Genomic DNA, 17,828 nt, shown 5'->3' on the forward strand with positions numbered 1-17,828 from the left:
TATGTGCATTCACATTTATTAAATAAAAGGGAGGGCTTCTGGAGATGGCTTTGTGAAAAATCCATGCGTTTCACTTTAGCTAAGCTACCAGAGGCAGCATTTAAAAGCAGTGTTCTCTATTTAGCAAGATGACATCTGACTTCCAGAATGCCTAAAGGAATAGGCCACTGAACTCCTAAAGTCAGCGTGAGCTGGGAGTCTAGCTCCCTGAGGTTCCTTTGAGAATTCCAGCATGTGTATGTAATTAGTCGCATTTAAATGTCTGTATTTATTCAGTGTCCCCAGCTGCTCCTTCAAGTGTTGTCTTATGTCTTGTCTGTTTGGTTTAAAAAAAGCTGGAAAACATCTGTTTTCAAGAGCTTCCCTCTCTTTTGTGCTCTCCCCACCCCAGTAAATCTATACAGCTGAATTATGTGGTTTAGCAGCCTCTGCTGCCTTTCATATATAGCAACACAGTTTTCCAGTGAGTGATTCATGGATCTGCAAATACATTACCAATGCTGAAGTTTTATTTGCTCAATGAAGCATTTGTAACCCTGGTGTGGAAGACATGCTGTTGCTCTGCATTAATTTATGAGTTAATCTTAAATGCTATGTGACTCTCTTGAGTGCTCCAAGAGATGTATTCTGGCCATGTGGAACAAAGTTAAACGGGCTTATTTGCAAGAGCAGGCAGGAAAGGAAACAATGAGTAGATATGACATCTCTGAGATAAACACTTCAGGGGTCATTAAGAGAACAGTGACGGAGCTGTGGGCATTCAAGAGCTTTAAAAGCCCTTCTGAGGAGGAAGGGGGAGGTAAGGAGGAAGGAGTCAGTTGTCAAGTGTGGTTAGAGCAGAAGGTGGGAGGGGTGGACTGGGTGATGGTTCCCCAAGTGTCCCTGCACTATCAACTGAGCATTCGGCGGGCAGCACCTTTGCTCTCTGACGGCTCACAGTACAACTTCCAGTTTACTTGTTTATGAGCTTTGGAAAATGGTGTGGGCAGTATTTTGCTTACAGGCTGACAACCATTGCTCTACATCATTCTGCTTATGTAACTACATTTAAAATTCTCTTACGCAGTGTGGTATTTCTAAGGTTAAGTGTAACTGGTACTCCGTTTTGAAAAGTTTAGATGGCCAGTCTCTGTGTTTTGCTAGTCACAGTTTCTGAGGGGCAAAACCATAGGTATCAAGTCTAGTTAGAAGGGCTAAGGTAGCTGCAGCTCCTGTTTGTGGATCACAAGTGAATCATAACCTCAGTGTAAGAGAATACATGATCTCATCTTGAGTGGAGAGGGTTCGCTGTGTTGACCTGTAACTGCATTTGGAGACACCTTAAAAAGGACAGGAATGCTGCTAATCCTTCAACCGCAGAATATATTTAAGTACTTTTAAAAGTAAATTTTAAAATTAAAACCTGCAGGCATCATCTTTGAGTCATCTGAAAATTTTGCTTTTCAAACTAGCTTGCTTCCTGCTTTTCTCATTTTTGTTGAGACTAGTTTACTTTTCTGTGGATAACTGTCTTCATCAGATCCCAGGAATAAGTAAAGAAACTGTTCAAAGGGTTTGATTAAAGAGAACTTCAAAATGTGTGACTTTACTGTATCTGTGACACTGAAGACCAAAATGTTACTGCTTTCTGTCATGGCTCTTTGACATTGATGGGATGGAAAATGGGAGTGCAGAAAGGATAGCCAGCAAAATTTCAGATAATGCTTTCTGTAGTTTTTGATTTTTTTGGAGGGGTTTGTAGGTCACATAAACGCAGAAGACTCTAGAACCTGTTAGCTTGATGCAGTTTCTTTAATCTCTCATATTATTATTAATCATAGGCAATAATGCTGCATGGACATGAATCCTAGGTTTAAAACACAGCAGGCTCCAGTTCACTTGGAGTTAAAGGAAGACAATGGTGTAGAGCAGGGGTTAGCCCCCTCTTGAGGGTGCTGTGCCGTACAATATTTTTCTCTTCCAAATTACAGGTGGTGTTCTGCAAGAAAGTCAGCAGGAGCCAGGAGGTGCTGCCTCATAGAGGCAATATGCTGACAGCAGTATTTTGTTACTGTGCGAGGCAGCAGCTCTCAGGCTCTTTATTTTATGCTGCCCCGGTGCGAGACTGCAGCTCCTGTTGAGCCTGGAACTAGTCTGAGGCCAGAGCTGGAAGCTGATGCCACTGGCAGGGCGCTACAGCTCTCAGCAGTGTTTACCTCCACTCAAAACCTGTCTGTGAGCTGCCTTGCCACCTGTGCCTGTTTGGTGCTTCAAGGTTTAGAGAACACAGTTTTTTTTGTACTGCTTCAGATAAGCTTCTACTTAATTACATGGACATACAGTACACAGCAAACTTTGAACTCGCTTCAGGGTCAAATGAAGTTTATTTTCCTGACTGAAATTTGAGCTGAGTAAGTTGGGGGGAAAAATGGTGTTGCTGACTATACGCAGGCCAGTTTAATGGTTTCAAGGATTCATTTTCAATAAATGTAAGCAACCATTAAAATGTGTCACAGTCTTGTTGGTCTGAAGTGTGTATCCTGCATCAAGCTATGCTTTTTCCTGCAGCACTGCATCTTGGTCATGCTTTTAATCTTGTATGTGTTTAGTAACAAACCCGGGGGAAAAAAATTACTCTGAGATTAAATCACAAAGCACCTGGTATTTCTTTGTGTAGTGCTGCAGTACTGTGAATTTTGGGGAGTAGGGAGGGGAAGAGAAAGGGAGTGGAGATATGCTTCTGTCTGAGGTTTTAGTACAGATCACAGGTTTTCCTTCCTCCCACCCCTGGTGATGGTAAGGTAATGAGCTGCTTGCCACCTGGGCCATTCTCTGCCATTTGCTTCTCCTTTAACACCAAAACTTGTCTTGCGTATTCTATAGCTTAAATCAGATTTAAACTGCTCATTCCTTCCATCAAACCTTCCCACGTCTATAAACATCACTTCCTCCTGCTGCCAAATTTCCCATTCTTCATTTTTATGTTCTGTGGGTTTTTTTTCAGTGCTTTTTCCTCTGTTCATGAAATTCTTCCCATTTACTGAAGTCGCAAGCAAATATCTTATCTGTAATTCTACTTAAGAGCAACTTCTTTGATTAGGGCTTTTAGTAGTAGTCTTCCTCAAGCAGAGAATGTAAATGGATCACCATTTTGAGATTGAGCTGTTGCATGACTCTTCGGAGTACATATAAGACTGGTCTTGCAGTGGAAGACTGGAATATATCTATTCTAAGTCAGTCTATTTCAACAGTAAGTGCCACTGTTTAAATAACTTGAGGGTATTTCCTGTTTTGCACAGAGTAAACATAGTCTGGGATGATAAATTGAGGCAAATTAGTCAAGCATAAATCCTTTCAATGGATTATTTTTAACTTCTAAATGTACTTGAGGTCACAGTGTTAGAGTGGCTGGGGGGGGCATTAGAGTATTCCTGTGGTATCCATTGTTGTAATAGATGCATAAATTTTGAGAACTGTGAATTGTTAGCACTTTGTGATACTGACAACTGTCAGTACTAAGTTGTCTGCATGTTCTTTAATCAGCTAGAGAAGTTCAATTAATTGCTTTTGGAATAGGTCCCTAGGAAAAATGTGAGCTGTTTTGTAGCCTGACCTGTATCAAATGGCTCTTTGATGTACAAAGCCTTTACATAATGTAAGGGTAAATTTTATGCTTTTTCATTCTGAATGACTTTGCTGGAATTGGTACAGCTTCTGTGGTAAGTAACATCCCAAAGAAAGTTAGTGAAACTTCTGAAAGAGCAACATGATGGAATATAATGCAACTTAAAAATCATGCTTCTTCTTTATCTAGTGCTGTTATTTCACTACTGTTGCAGGAGGAGTGTTCTTGCCAGGGTGATAAATAGCACAGCAGGGAACTGAGAATATTAAGGTATGATAAAAAGGAATAGGATAGGTAAAAGGAAAGTCACAGGCCTCAGGTGTTGAAGTTGGGTGGTTTTTTTCGCAATTATAAGGAGCGTTAAGACATGGTACACAATGCATAGGAAACAGTCTTTGTCAATTCTGTTTTTCACAGAACTATTTATTGAAAGGAAGTTGCTCCAAGAAGTCTGCCTGTGTATGTAATACTACCATGATAATGAGAAAATATTCCTTTCCCCAGTCTTTTAGCATGAGCCAAAAATCATCTTCATGCTTCTGGATATGCTGTACAATAATGTGAACTTAACAGGTTATGTAGTATGATGAAGCTGTTTTTGGAGTCCATAGCACTAACATCGCCAATGTCTCCTGTATTGTTTTTTGTATCTTGGTGTAGACTTTTGATTTGGATGACAACTGTGAAATACTTGCGCTATGTTGCTACTTCTTTATTTATAACATGTAAAAGCACTTGTGAATGGAAAAGGTGAGAAGTCTTTGAGTTCACTTTTCAATTTAATAGGACTTTGAGGTCAGTCATTTGCACTGTACCATTATTCTCCTTCTCACTCTGCAAGATAGTTTGCTCATTCCTCCTTTAGTGTTTTTTCTTTCTCAAATACAAAGAGAAAAGGGAAACACTTTGAAAGAAAATGCAAGATGTGATTCTACAAACACAGAAATTGGCAAGGAGGCTGTACTCTTGGAGGCAGTAGTATCTGCAATTAATTTAAATTCATGTTCCAGTTGAGTTGCTTCCAAGATGATGGTTTTGTAGTAATTTCATACACATACACTTCAGACAGAAGTAGGCCTTGAGTTAGACTCTGTACAGTTACGGATGTACTAGCTGTTTTACTAGCTGTACTTGGTGTTAGCCTTTTTGTTGTTTGACGTCAGTGCTGTATTGTCCTCTGTTTCCTCCCTTGATACTCTAAATATCATGTTGGTAAGAGGTGGCACAGTGTGATGGTTGGCTCTTGGTATGTGAGTGCTTACAAATTAATGACCACAGAGAATCACTGAATTGTCATCATCTGCAGCCATTTCCTCCCTGGGCATGTTTAGTGGTCCTTTCTTCTCTATCCAGCTATTGGGTTTAAGAAAATATGTCAAACTGCAGTATCTCTTGGGATCTCTACAGCTCCTTTAAATTTTATGAAAATTGCCAACTGATTCAAAAAAACAATCAGTAGGATGGCCAAATGTGGGCAGATAGCGTTTTCTCGTAAGCCTTGTTTCTTCAGGAGACTAGGCTAAACAGATGCTATTAACTGGAAAGGGTTCGTAACAGAGCTACAGGAAGAATTGGAGACTTGATAAATGTGCCTTATAGTGAAAGTGCATTTGATTTATGCAAGAAAAACCAAAGTGGTTATACCTTGTGGTTGTACCGAAGTAGGTATGTAGTATATTCAGAGGAGGGTTGTTCTGATAGTATGGTTGCTTACTCTTACCACAGTAGTACTCAGTGGTTGGAAGCTAAAGGCTGATCTAATGGGAAATCAGTAGTAAATCACTTGTTTAAACAGGATCATTAATCAGTAAATAGTTTCCTGTAGGGTGTTGTAGGAATTTTTTTTTAATTATTGGGAGTTCTTTAAGTCACATTGGATTTCTGTCCAGAAGATGCTCTGGAGATGCCATAGACATCATGAACTTAATGCAGACATTGACAGGTGAGAGCATTTGATCAGTGCCATGAAAGAGGTCAGACTGTGTGATTTCAGAGATCCCTTTTGGTACCAAAATGTAAGGAGAAACTTGAAGTGAGTATGAACTGTTTGTGCAATGGAACTCTAGCTGACGTGAGTTACTAATTAGGCCTTGTTATACCAGAATAGCTACCTGACCATGCCCTAATTTTCATCTTGTTTTTCCCTAAGAAGATAAAAAGTGGCAAGCAACTATAACCTTTTTTTAAAAAAAAAAAAAAAAAAACTTACTTTGTACTGCTTTGCGTTACCAAGGAGCTCAGAGTGCTCTACAAACAGAGCTTCACTTTGTGAAGCACAGCCTCATTTGGAATGGAATATGGTGAGCGCAGGACACATGCCTGACCTTTCAGGGCAGAAAGCAGAATGGGACAATGTGCTAGAGGAAAATGTCAGCCATATCTTAATGCTTTGTTTCTGCTAGAATACCAGGGTTACCATCCTGACTTTCTCTCATTGTGCAGAAAATCTCACCTAGTGCTTTATCACATCCAACTGGTAAAGGTATTTCAGTCTTCCACTGAAAGTCTGTGCCCTTATCAATAGATACTTTCTGGGTATTGCTCTTCGATGATTCAATAGTATGACATCAGTTAGAAAACTCAATCACTGGATATTTCCTGAAACAGCACATAAGACAATATGTGCATGCACTTTCTAGAGGAGAAAACATCAGTACAGGTGTTTTCCTAAAGTCTTAAAAATTATGGAAGGTGTCAGGAGTCCAGTGCTTTGTGGCTGTGTTGATATGGAGGTCAATGCTTTATTAGGAAGGTTTCATTGCTAGTGGAAGGGTTTTTCTGCAGGACCCACTCTTTGTTTCCACAAAAAGGCCTCAAATAATCAAATAATCAATACTGTTTCTGTATCGTATTCACAGCACAGTCCTCTGGCCACAGAGTACTGTAATACACATCTCCAGGAAAGATGGCCCCTTTCTCTGTTGAACTTTCAAGCTGACCCTAGCAGGAAGCTAGGGCAGCAAAACTTGTACCAGTATACCAGTACTGATAAGAAGAGAGGGCAGCAACTGATCAATATGTGTTATACTAGCTCTGAGAAATTGTATGTACATTGACTTGCATGTAAGGTGTTTCAATACCCACTTTAATTTTAGTGTAACACTACAGTACATTTGAGCATTTCTGGAAGAATACTTTCTAGTGTTGCAATATAGTAAATGGTCTTGTAGCACTAGGGAAACAGTTCAAACTAGGTAAGTAACCATTCTGTAACAACTCTTTTAAAATGAATGATTTATGAATCCTATTCAACCTCTCTTTTGGTCAAGTCGTAGACATTAAGGAGGATTTTTTTTAGCTCGTTTCATCAAAGAGTATATTTCAAACTGTGCCTTTTCATGCCTGTGACGTTTGTGCTTCTTGAAATGAAGAACTTAACCTAAAATTTTTACAGTATGGCAGATAATCAGAACATAACGAGCCTGGTCCGTATTTCTCTATTTGGATAACTAAGGATGACTCTACAGTTCTGCTTCCTGACTGCCCTTCACAAAGTTGGTGTATCCAAATGCCAGTTTGAATTGAACTATCTTGTATTCTGTGTTGTTATTGTTGTTTTTTTTTTTAATAAAAAGTAGTTTTCAAGCATGTAGTGCCTTGAATTTATTGTTAAATATCTGACACCATGTGCCTTTTCTGTCCCCTCTCACCCCACTTGTTTACTGGTCTGTAATTGCAGTGGGATATATTAAGGTGAGGTAAGGCATGCCCAGTTCAGAAGGTTGTTGCCTGAGTGTTTTAAAGTCACCTTTGATTGTTTTCTAGGTCCATGAATAATCACTTCTTTATTTTTTTTCTTCACTTTTTATTGTAAGCTGTTTTATCTTATTTCAAAAAGGTGAATTTATTGTTGTAATACATCTAATTAAATATAAAAATGATGCAAGAATCTCAGTGAAACAATCATCAAGGATTTATTTAATAGAGAAAATATTATACTTTGATTAGGTAGTGATGAGAAGAAACTGAGCTTTCATTCTGTCAGTGCCACCTGTTTTTCATTAAATGGCCTCATATGTCCTTCCCGACACCCCAAGAGTTGTTGAGATTTGATCCAGACACACTCAACTGATGTATTCGTTCAGTCCAAGACTTCTAGGTTTTTGTTCCCTCTGGTTAAAGTGTGTTGTGGGATGAGATTTAGATGCTTGCTTCCATCTAGTCTGCTGTACTTCATGTTCTCATCGTTGTTACGGATGTCTGTTCAAGTTGCATGCGGAGTTGTAAATAGTTTTATTTAAAATATAACCATCTATGGCTAAGCTGCAATGACAGCTTGACTCAGCTGAACTCACCAAGTAGGAGGAAACCCTTACTCACCAATTAGTTTGGAAAGCCCTTAGCTAAGTCAAGGACGTGCTGCTTCTGTTTTGCTGTTTTGATTCCATTTCCCACAGCTGAATATTTTTTTTTCCCTTCTTCAGAGTTTTCTTATTTCCTCCTCTCTTAAGTAGAGCTAAGCTTCTGGTTTTAGTCTCTTCCCTCTTTTAATTTAACTCATAATCATGCTTCATGTTTGGGATGAATTTTAATCATTCCAAAACTAGCTTCTTTGTTTTGTCTTCTTTCTATTCATATCATTATCAGTTTGTCTAGCAGTTGTAGATTTTTGTGGCCTCATTTGGCCACAATGGCCAAATGAAGGAAAACCCAAGACGTGCTTATTTTGTTTGCTAATGTACTGATGCAGTGACATGCATGTACGTGCTGAGGAGATGACTATGTGGCATGCAGGTAGTTCCTTCTTGGGAATGGATTAAACCTGGACAGGTCTCCAGTCAGAAATCAGAGCAGTTGATGCAGATTCATTTCCCTCAACCCTGTAGATCCCATATGCAGATAGTACAGCTTCTTGAGACTAAGCTGTCTTTCTGAGCAAACAAAAAGAATGTAGAAGACTCAAGTGTCACTAGCTGACTTTGTTATTTAGGCCATAGTAGCCTTCCTGTGTCTCAGACTTGCAAGCTGTGTTTTGCTCTTTGGTCTTATTTCTTTCCTTATCTGCCTGTATAGGCACTATCTCGTTTCTTCCATTTGATATTGCCTCAGGCCACTGACAACTCAGCTAAAGCTGTTGTCTGGGCTCTAGTCATTTGCTGCATATCATAATTACTGTCGTTTTATCTTTTCCTCTTCTTACATTCCTCATTAACCACACTGTTGTAACACAAATGCTTCTGCAACTGCCTTGCTGTGTTGACCCATTCCTTGGCTTCCTGCCATACTATATCAAATTGAAATTTCTTCATTTTTCTTGTAAGAACCAACATAGTTTTATCATTGGTCTAATTCATCCTTTCCTGATTGTGCCTTCTTTCTTGTGTAGCTGTTTCTTTATAATTTTTACATACTTCTTGCTTTGGCACAACTTGTATTTGGGTCTTCTGTCCCCTCTGAAAATCACCTTATTGTAGAAATAGGTCCTTCTTCTTCCTTACCCTTTCTCTTTGCTCTCCCACAGCTCAGCTGTTACTCTCTGTTAATAATTGGAGATATAAGACAGAGATTGAGGCAGGAAGAAATGAGGGTGTCAGTGCATATACTAGTCACTAAACCTGTGCAATTTAGAATTTCAGCAAGCTCGTGTCTTTGTTAAAGTCCCCCAGGAAACTATCACTGAATATAATTTAACTTTTTTTTATATTAACCTAACTTAAAAAAAAAATCTCAAGTGCCTTTTAGGAAACTTGCAACTCATATAATTGACTCAAACTGGCTAAGCTGCTAATGAGTCAACTCCTTGCCCTGTGAGAATAGTGTGGTTGACACCAACTTTTTATTTTGCTTGCTTTGTTTATCATACCAGCTGGTATTCTGCAAATATGTGGTTTTAAAATTCTTTTGAGAGTTGATATGGGGAATTTGTTTTGGTATTTTCAACTGTAGTGTGGAGGACAGCTCCCATATTAATAGCAGACTATTACTATTATGAAATTTTAGACTTATGCTGATGTGAGAAGTTACTGCAGCTTCTTTGAAGCAGTAGTGATGTTAGGGATATATAGGCATTGACAGAAGGTTGTCGTCTGTGTATTTAATGAAACAATTTAATTCATTTGATGACAAAAAGTGACAAAATGACAAAAACATTTGTTGCTACGTGACCCTGTAGTCTGCTAGAAAAAAGATATAGAGGGACATAAGAAAAATGGGTCACATACTAAGTACTGGAAGATATACCTTACCAAAGAAGTACTAAACATAAGAAACCAAAGATGCATTGTTTTGATGACAGTTCTGACAAATCTACTGCATGCTTTGCCTTTAAGCTCTGTCGAGTTGAACTTATCACACATATCAGGGTTTGTAGTGCACCACCAGTTCAAGACATAAGAATGTTTTGTCACACCTGAGTATATCTGATAGCAGCTGAAGGATTAGGAGAACAGCCATATCATGATGTGCTTTCCTGGCCTTCAGGAATTTATGATTCAGGGAATTCCTGAGCTAGAGGTAGCTTCTTTATGCTTAGTAGTGGTGGATGCAGATGCATCCTGGCAAAATCCCATTAAAACACATGAATATGACTCGCTTGGCAAGGTCCTGATCACACCCAGATCAAAAGAGCAAAAAAGAGACCTTGGAACAGTTCCTGATTGTAATGGAAGAAAGAAGTCAGATCACAGGTCTGAGAGCAGCAGCCATGTGCCAGCATAGATGTGAGGTTGGCCAAGGTACATTTGGAAATCTACCCTGCAGCTTTACCTCAGAGTTCCTCTTAAAGTACTGGGAATGAGTAAGGAGCTAAGGTTATGATGCAGGGCTGCATTGAAAGAAAAGGACATTCAACAATGAACTCAGTGTGGCCAGGAGGAGTAAGTGCTGCTTCTTTACTGTCAGACTGGACAAAGAGACTGGGCTACTGTATTATGAAGTTAGAGATTAATAGCTTTCTCTCTCTATCCTGAGAGAGAATATGAAGTGTATTCACAAAGGGACACTATTCAAGACAGGGTACTCAGAATGATACATTTGTCACTGAGTGACCCTGTAGTATGCTAGAAAAAAGATATATGTGACCCATTTTTCTTAGATCCCTCTAGTAAGTACAGGAGGATATACCTTACCAGAGAAGTACTAAACATAAGAAACCAAAGATGCATTGTTTTGATGACAGTTCTGACAAATCTACTACGTGGTTTGCCTTTAAGCTTTGTCTAGTTGAACTTACTACACAAAACATCGGTGTTCAAGTAATAGCTAGTTCACTAGAGCAAGCAAGGAATAGGAATTTCCTTGTCCTTGAAATGAAGCAAAGAAGAATCTGAGAAGAATCAACAAACATGCCTAGGAGATGGGAGAAATCCTTAAGATGAAGAAACTAAGAGTACTTGAACAAGTAGAGGTTGGAAATAGAAGATTAATAAAATACATCAGTAAACATGCCAAGCATAAGGTTGGTCTCAGGAACCAAATATATAAGTAAAAGCAGTTAAAATGTATGGGTTATTTACAAAAGAAGTTTACACATAGAAAAGAAGGTGTATTTTCTGTTGAGGACTTGCAATGAGAAAGCAGTCTGATTTGACAAAAGGGTGTGGGAATACTGTGCTGTTCCTTAGGTTGGAACTGAAGGAAGAGTGGAGCATGGCCAGGTATCTTGGAAGCTTCTTAGAAAAGTGGCTCAGTGTGGAAAGAACAGTAAAGTTAATATGAGTACACATTTTGAAAACAACCGTGTCCCTTCTGATTTTTTTTCTCAATGTCCATCTGAGTATTGGTTTTCCATCCTGGCTAACAGGATGCCAATGACACTTGCACATCCTTGACTAATCAGAAGAGTCTCTAATTTTCAAATGACTTACACAGTTTCAAGGAAGGGGTGTGGGACTCCTACAGGCTTGGATCACCCTTGTGTTGTTTGCTTATGATAGGCCTGTTCTTGGGTAAGACTGTGTGGGAGGCTGTCTTAGAGACTGCAGGCTACAGCTCCTGGTTGGCAGCCCAGAGGCAGAAGGAATACCTTGTCTCAGATGTGTGCTGCTTAGCCTTTGTGGAAACTTTTTTAAAAAAACCCTTCTATTCTCCACCCCCTCAAACTTCTGTAATCACATAATTTAGAGAGGGCATGTCTATGATGTGTTTGGATTTGGGTGTTTTTTTTTTTTTTTTTAACCCTCTAGGAATTTTCCATAGCATGTTTACTCATGAGAAGGTTTGGTCATGAACCACATTGAAAACTGAAATCTCTTGTTCCTTGAAACCTGTTAATTTTATAAACCACAAGCAAAATATAGTGAGGCAGCTGCATTGAGAATTTTCCCATATGACCCACCAATAACCTTGGCCCAAACTCTCTAGCTGCGAGGGATAGCTAACTCTGTCCCAGCTGGGCTCTAGACAGCTAATGATCAGAAACTACCAGTTGGACAGAAAAGGTTCTAGCAGCTGCCAGACGTTTTCCCTCTGGGGTCTGATGAGTCAGCTTGTAATTCTTGAATAATCTTGATTGTCTAGGCTTTTTTTCATTAACCTAGTACACATACATTAAATTAATTCTGCAGATGAATAGAGCAAAGACATTCATTTTTGACTGGTTTTACTGCTTCTCACACCAACCCTCCCCATTTTGTAAAAATAGTATTATATCTCTCTTTTTTGTATGGTTTTCCATCTAATCTAATTATTAACTGTCAGTCTTAATAATGTGTTACACATGTGGCAGAATTGGAGCTCCATTTTATTGTGTTTCTGAGTAGCTATGATTTTGTCCTACCTCTTTTCCTACTTGCAAATGAAAGCATGTATTTTGGTACCAGGTTGGGAGGGAAGGAGTATTAATTTACCTAACCGCCTTCCTATGACTAAAGAAAATGGCTATAATGAAAGCAATTCTAGGATTAGTTTCCTACAACTGATGAGAGTATAGTAATATGAGTCAATCACACTGTCAAATTGGTTGAAGTTTATTATATCTCTGCCCACTACTTAGTAAGATAAAAGAACGAGTCTTTCTCTAGACATAACCTTCATTCTTTCAAATCTATAGATCTCCAGTTTCTTGCCTGCTTTCACCAGCATCATTATACATTAACATTTTTAAATTACATGGAAGGATTTGGGTGCAGTTTCTGTCAGTGACTGTTTTCTGTTCTTCTGTATTTGTTTCTTTCAAGGTTGTTTTTCCTTTTCTCGTTCCCATGCCACACAAAGAAACATCTTGCACTCTAAGCTGTCCTGAGTATATAAACACATCTGTGCTCTCTGCTATTTTCCCCCCTTCTTTTCGGAGAACATAAAGACTACCTTACTGTTTTAAATGCACTTCTGGTCTAGCCCCAAACTGTTTCTGGTATTTGCCAGCGAACAATGCTTCAAATACGACTTGATCGTCCCAGTGTTACACTCTTCTCAATCAGCAGTTTGAGCTTTATTGAGCTGGAGGTGGCTTCTGGACCATTATACTTTCATAGCTACCTATGAGCTTACACTCATAATTTGCGTAATCCCAGTTTGAATCCGTGTCTACTTTTGGCATCCATGACATCCTGTGGCAGTAACTTTCATAATTTCATTATACATTATGTGGAAATAGTACTTCCTTTTGTTTATCTTAAGCCTTCTCTCTGCTAATTTCGTTAGTTGCTGCCTAATTCTAGTTTTCTGAGGTGTTCCCCAGATGATTAATTATTTGATAAAATATTTGTGAATTGATAACTTTAATTTTTTGTCTTCTGTTTTGACAAGTTCTAATCTTTTGTGTCTCTTGGTATTTCTAGTTATCCTGTCTTTTCTAGGTCTATTTTTGAGAGCTGATAATTGGAACAGCACATACAATTTAAGATGCAAGAACCCTACAATTTATGCTGCTATGATCTCTCTGACTGACTCCTGATACTGTTTGTCTTTTTAACTGTCACTGATGACTGAAGTTATATCAGAGGACTAGCCACAAAAATGTAAAGAACTTTCCTGTGTGGCAATATTAGAATGGATCCTATCATTGTATACATATTCAGTTAGGGTATGAACATTTTCTGGTGAATAACTTTGCACTTTCTATCTTTGAAATTCTTCTGAGGTTGTACTGTGAACCGATTTTTATCCTGTACATGTCCTTAAATTTAGGTCATAGATCATAGATCTAAATTTAACATCTGTCTTGGTTAACTTTCTATCATCTGCATATTCTTGAAAGGACTGCTTTTATTAAGACAGGAATAATACTCTTTTTGAACATGCTGTCATGGTGTTTAGATTTCACATAGTTCTTCCTGTGTGAATGAGAGCTGGCTTGGAAGCTGTTCATCAACAGCAGAAAGATCGGCTGGCTGCTTTAAAGCCATTGAGCTAATATTTTATTTTAAGGAACTTAAAGGCTGCTTTAAGGAAGCAGTGGAAGCGGTATATTTTTTGATACTAACACGTGGTGTACCGTTGTTCTCTGTTTCAAATGAAATTATGTTCAAGCCGTGTTTGCTATTTTGGAAGAGTGTTACCAGCAGTTGATATGAAGAGTACTAAAAGCGGTCTCCTCTGTCCCCACAAGAGAATCAAACTGAAGCTGGCTCTTCATAAAGATTTTTTATTTCTGCTTCTGGATTTTTCCTCCCACACTTGTCCTAGCTATTCTGCCAAAGGTCTACTTTGTTCAATTTATTCACATCTACCCTGTGTGAATTTAAAAAGTAACACTTGCCTTGCAGTGTTGCATATTTGTATTAATACACATGCAAAAAAAAAAAAAAAAAAAAAGAAAGAAAAAAGAAAAAAAAAGAAAAGAAAAAAAAAGAAAAAATGATTTTCACCTTCTGTAAGATAGCCTGGGTGGATTTGGGGTAGGACTTGATTGCCTGAGAGCGTACATCTAGAGTGTGATGCCCCAGGGAGGCACGGAGCCGTCAAATATACAGGACCCATGAGCAACCGCTGCCTTTCTGGAAGCAGCAGCAGGAGTCTGCAGAGAAGAACTAACTCATCTCTGCATTTAGACGACCAAATTCTGTATGGTGTATATTTGACTTTGAGGCTTAGAGGGACATGAATCTTTCATTTCCAACTAGCACTGTGATAGCATTTGTAGCTCGAATCGAGGTATTGGCATGGCAGCACTGTGCAGTATCAGATACCTACTAGCCTGGGCATATGAAGGGCTTCCAATTATATGTGAAAAGTAAAATTTTTAATAGAACAAAAGATGTCTAGAAATAAAAGTGGTAGAGCACCTATCCCATCCAAGTTTCTTTGATTACTTTTGCTATGGTTTTGATCTATGATTTCACTTGACTATTCAAAATAATAGACATAATTCTCTTTTGCACCAGTATTAATGAATCAGTAATGAAAAGGAGATCCATCAAGGTTAACAACTAAGTGTTTTCCTGTGCAAGTGGAGGCTGTGAAAATAGGAAGCTTGTGAGTGATAGCATTATTGGGGGCTGCCTGTAGTAAGCCAATTATTTAGACTTTATTCAGTGAGGTTGTAAGCCTGAGCGTTCTGCTTCTTGCTTGTGCCACTTTAGTGTAATCTTTGATCCTGATGTCCTTTTTAGGCCCATTTGAACCTATCTAGATTGACTGAGAGTAGAACTTCTCTGATTTTTTTTTTTTTTTTAAGTGTGCATTGTTTACCCCTCCAGTAAACAGTATTTCCTGTTCTAGTCAAAGAAAGTACAGTTCTGGACTGTAGTAGGCTTTGGTATAGAAGGATTTTGCCTAGATAGAATAAATTATTTATTTTACTCTAACTGGTATTGGTAGAGTATAAATTTTTTCATCACTTTATGCAGAACAAGTAATAGCTCTGTGGTAAAATAATGTTTGAAGTCTACATCATGTGTTCCAAAAACTTTGCTTTGTGGATAAATTTGTAGAGTGCTATCTGTTGCTGATTTTTTTTTCGTGTTGCTTTTTATATCAAAGTTGCTGAAAGCAAGGAAATGGATATTGTTTTTCTTACTGAATTTATAGCACCCAGAAGTGTGTAAAGTATGTCACACTGTGAGTATAGGTACTGCTTACCTGCCCAAGGAGCTTTAGATTTTGTCTTCATTTAAAAATTTCCAGTTGCGACAATGTAGTTCTGCCTGTGTAATTACAGCTCTGTGTGTGTAGTCTAAGGACTGCAGCAAGACTAGAGTTGCACTGAAAAGCAGCCTCTTTTCTGCAACTTGGTAAAGATTCTGCGAATCTGCTGTGTTCATGAGAAAGATCATTTTCAGTTGTTCCATTGTCCCATTCTTAGAACTATCTTTATCTGCTTTTCCCTTTTCCTGCTTTAGAGCATACTGCTCTCTGGTATAAGTAAATGCTCCTACACAAAACAAAGGCACCAAGTAAATTAAAGTCTAGCACTGCAGTAAGCATAGGATCAAGTGTTTGTGCAGGTAAGGTGCGATTTGACGTATTTCTGAAAGACTAGGGAGTATTATTACACTTGGGAGCATTTTTGACACCATCTCTGGAAGAGGCCACATATGAGCTGCTGCAGTACACCACCTTTTCAGCACTTCACTTGCTGGAAGATATATTTGGCATCCTCTACAAAACCAGCAGACTTACCTGCTTGAAGCAGAAGTTGTTTCAGGAGGGAAAGTCCCAGCAACTGACTTGCCTGTTGTTATTTCTAATTGATCCTACCTTTCTAAGTAAGGTTTTAGTTCATGAAGCATGGAATGTCTTTACATTGATCCACGTTTTAGACAGAGATGTGGGAATGAGAGTGTGAAGGTGCAGATTTGTCACCATGACTTGCCACATGTCAGCAGAAACTGATTTGTTCTATTTTGTCCCTCCAGTGTCTCTGACTTCTTCAGTGCTGAGCTGCTGAATGTGTTCCCCTTTTCAGTTTTGCTATATAAAAATTTTAGCAAGGAAGATGGATGCCTCATAGCAGTGTCTTGGTCTGTAGTTAAGATTTCTTGACAAACAAGCCAATGCAAAATTTTGTCAGAAGCACTGAGGGCATCGTGAACATGATTCTGAGAAATCGTTTGTCTACTACTGGGATCTGTGTTCTTTTCCCATCTTTTGTTACAGAAGTAAATTCTGATTATTATTATTTTTGGTGAATAAGTTGGATAATTCTAAAGTGTTGACAGTTCCCATCTTGATAACTGACTTATTTTATGAACCTTAAATTGTTGTTCCTGCATACTAAGAATCCTTCAAGTTTAAGATTTCTGTGTAATTTAACCATACTTTTGACTCTATTAAAGACAGTATTTAAGACCAACATACATGTTTATTTTTAAAAGGATTGTGCTTAATGACATTTAAATTCTTTAGTAAGAGGTATTGTGAAAATGAGATAAGAGAAAAATGCATTGCTTCTATTTGCTTTGCAAGCTCTTCTTATGTTATTGATTTGTTTGTCTGCATTTTCTTCTTTTCTAGAGTTCTAGAATGCCAAGGCCTGCCCATTGTGAATGGGCAATGCGATCCCTATGCCACAGTTACCTTAGCAGGACCCTCCAGGCAAGTATTACAAATACAAGAACATTTTATAACAATGATTTGTTTCCTTCATCATTAGAAACCTGCCTTTTCAGATGGACAGAGAGTTTGAATACCACTAAAATACCTAAGTGTTCATGTGTTCTGCATGTATGAACAAGTAAATTAGACTAGAACAAGTAATTTGAGGCTTATTTCAATTTTGATTTGTGTAAAGGTCTGAATAATTTTTTAATAATTTGAGTATCTTAGAGTATTTAATTTTGTTGAGGTTTAATTTGTGCAACTTCTCATGTAGCAATCGGAGGCTAGTTTTTAACCAAATTTATTGCCCAATTTTTGGCAAGTGGGGAGGCTCAATATATCAACATATTGCAGAATATGTGCAACTGTATGTGAATATTTTGGAATCTTTTCACTTTCAAGGTGTGGCAAATTAATGTATATCTAGAAAGCTGTAGGTGACTCAGTCCTCTAATTTGAACTATGCAGACATAATACCAGGATAAAACTCTGGGAAGAGGTTAAATAATTAGATGATACGATATATTTACACAGTACTATTTAGTTTAGATTTGGGATTAAACTTTCATATTTTGTTACAAAATTTCATATGCTGTTGAATATCACTATTTCGGTTTTGCTGATCTGGAGAGTCATTCTGTATGTCTGTGCCCTGTTAGGAATAAAATGGCTGTGCTATGGCTGCAGAAAATCACATTTATAGCGTAGATGAATCAGTATTTTACAACACTTTAAATAAAGTACTATAAATAAGACTCATTCCTGACAAATACTTGACCTGTCTACAGAGGAGTCTTTGAGACTG

At 38.2% G+C, this 17,828-nt stretch overlaps 1 protein-coding gene across 2 annotated transcripts in view; it reads left to right on the top strand.

Annotated features, from left to right (window-relative positions):
• The window catches only part of RASA3 (RAS p21 protein activator 3), a 134,775-nt gene that overhangs the window by 84,112 nt on the left and 32,835 nt on the right, over nucleotides 1-17,828 (top strand). For both annotated transcript variants that reach the window (XM_062601661.1, XM_062601663.1), the window contains exon 6: nucleotides 16,940-17,020. In XM_062601661.1, coding sequence (XP_062457645.1) covers nucleotides 16,940-17,020 — 81 coding nt within the window. The remainder of the gene's footprint in view (nucleotides 1-16,939; nucleotides 17,021-17,828) is intronic.

Source organism: Rhea pennata, chromosome 1 (genome assembly GCF_028389875.1).
Source record: "Rhea pennata isolate bPtePen1 chromosome 1, bPtePen1.pri, whole genome shotgun sequence".
Classification (NCBI taxonomy): domain Eukaryota; kingdom Metazoa; phylum Chordata; class Aves; order Rheiformes; family Rheidae; genus Rhea; species Rhea pennata.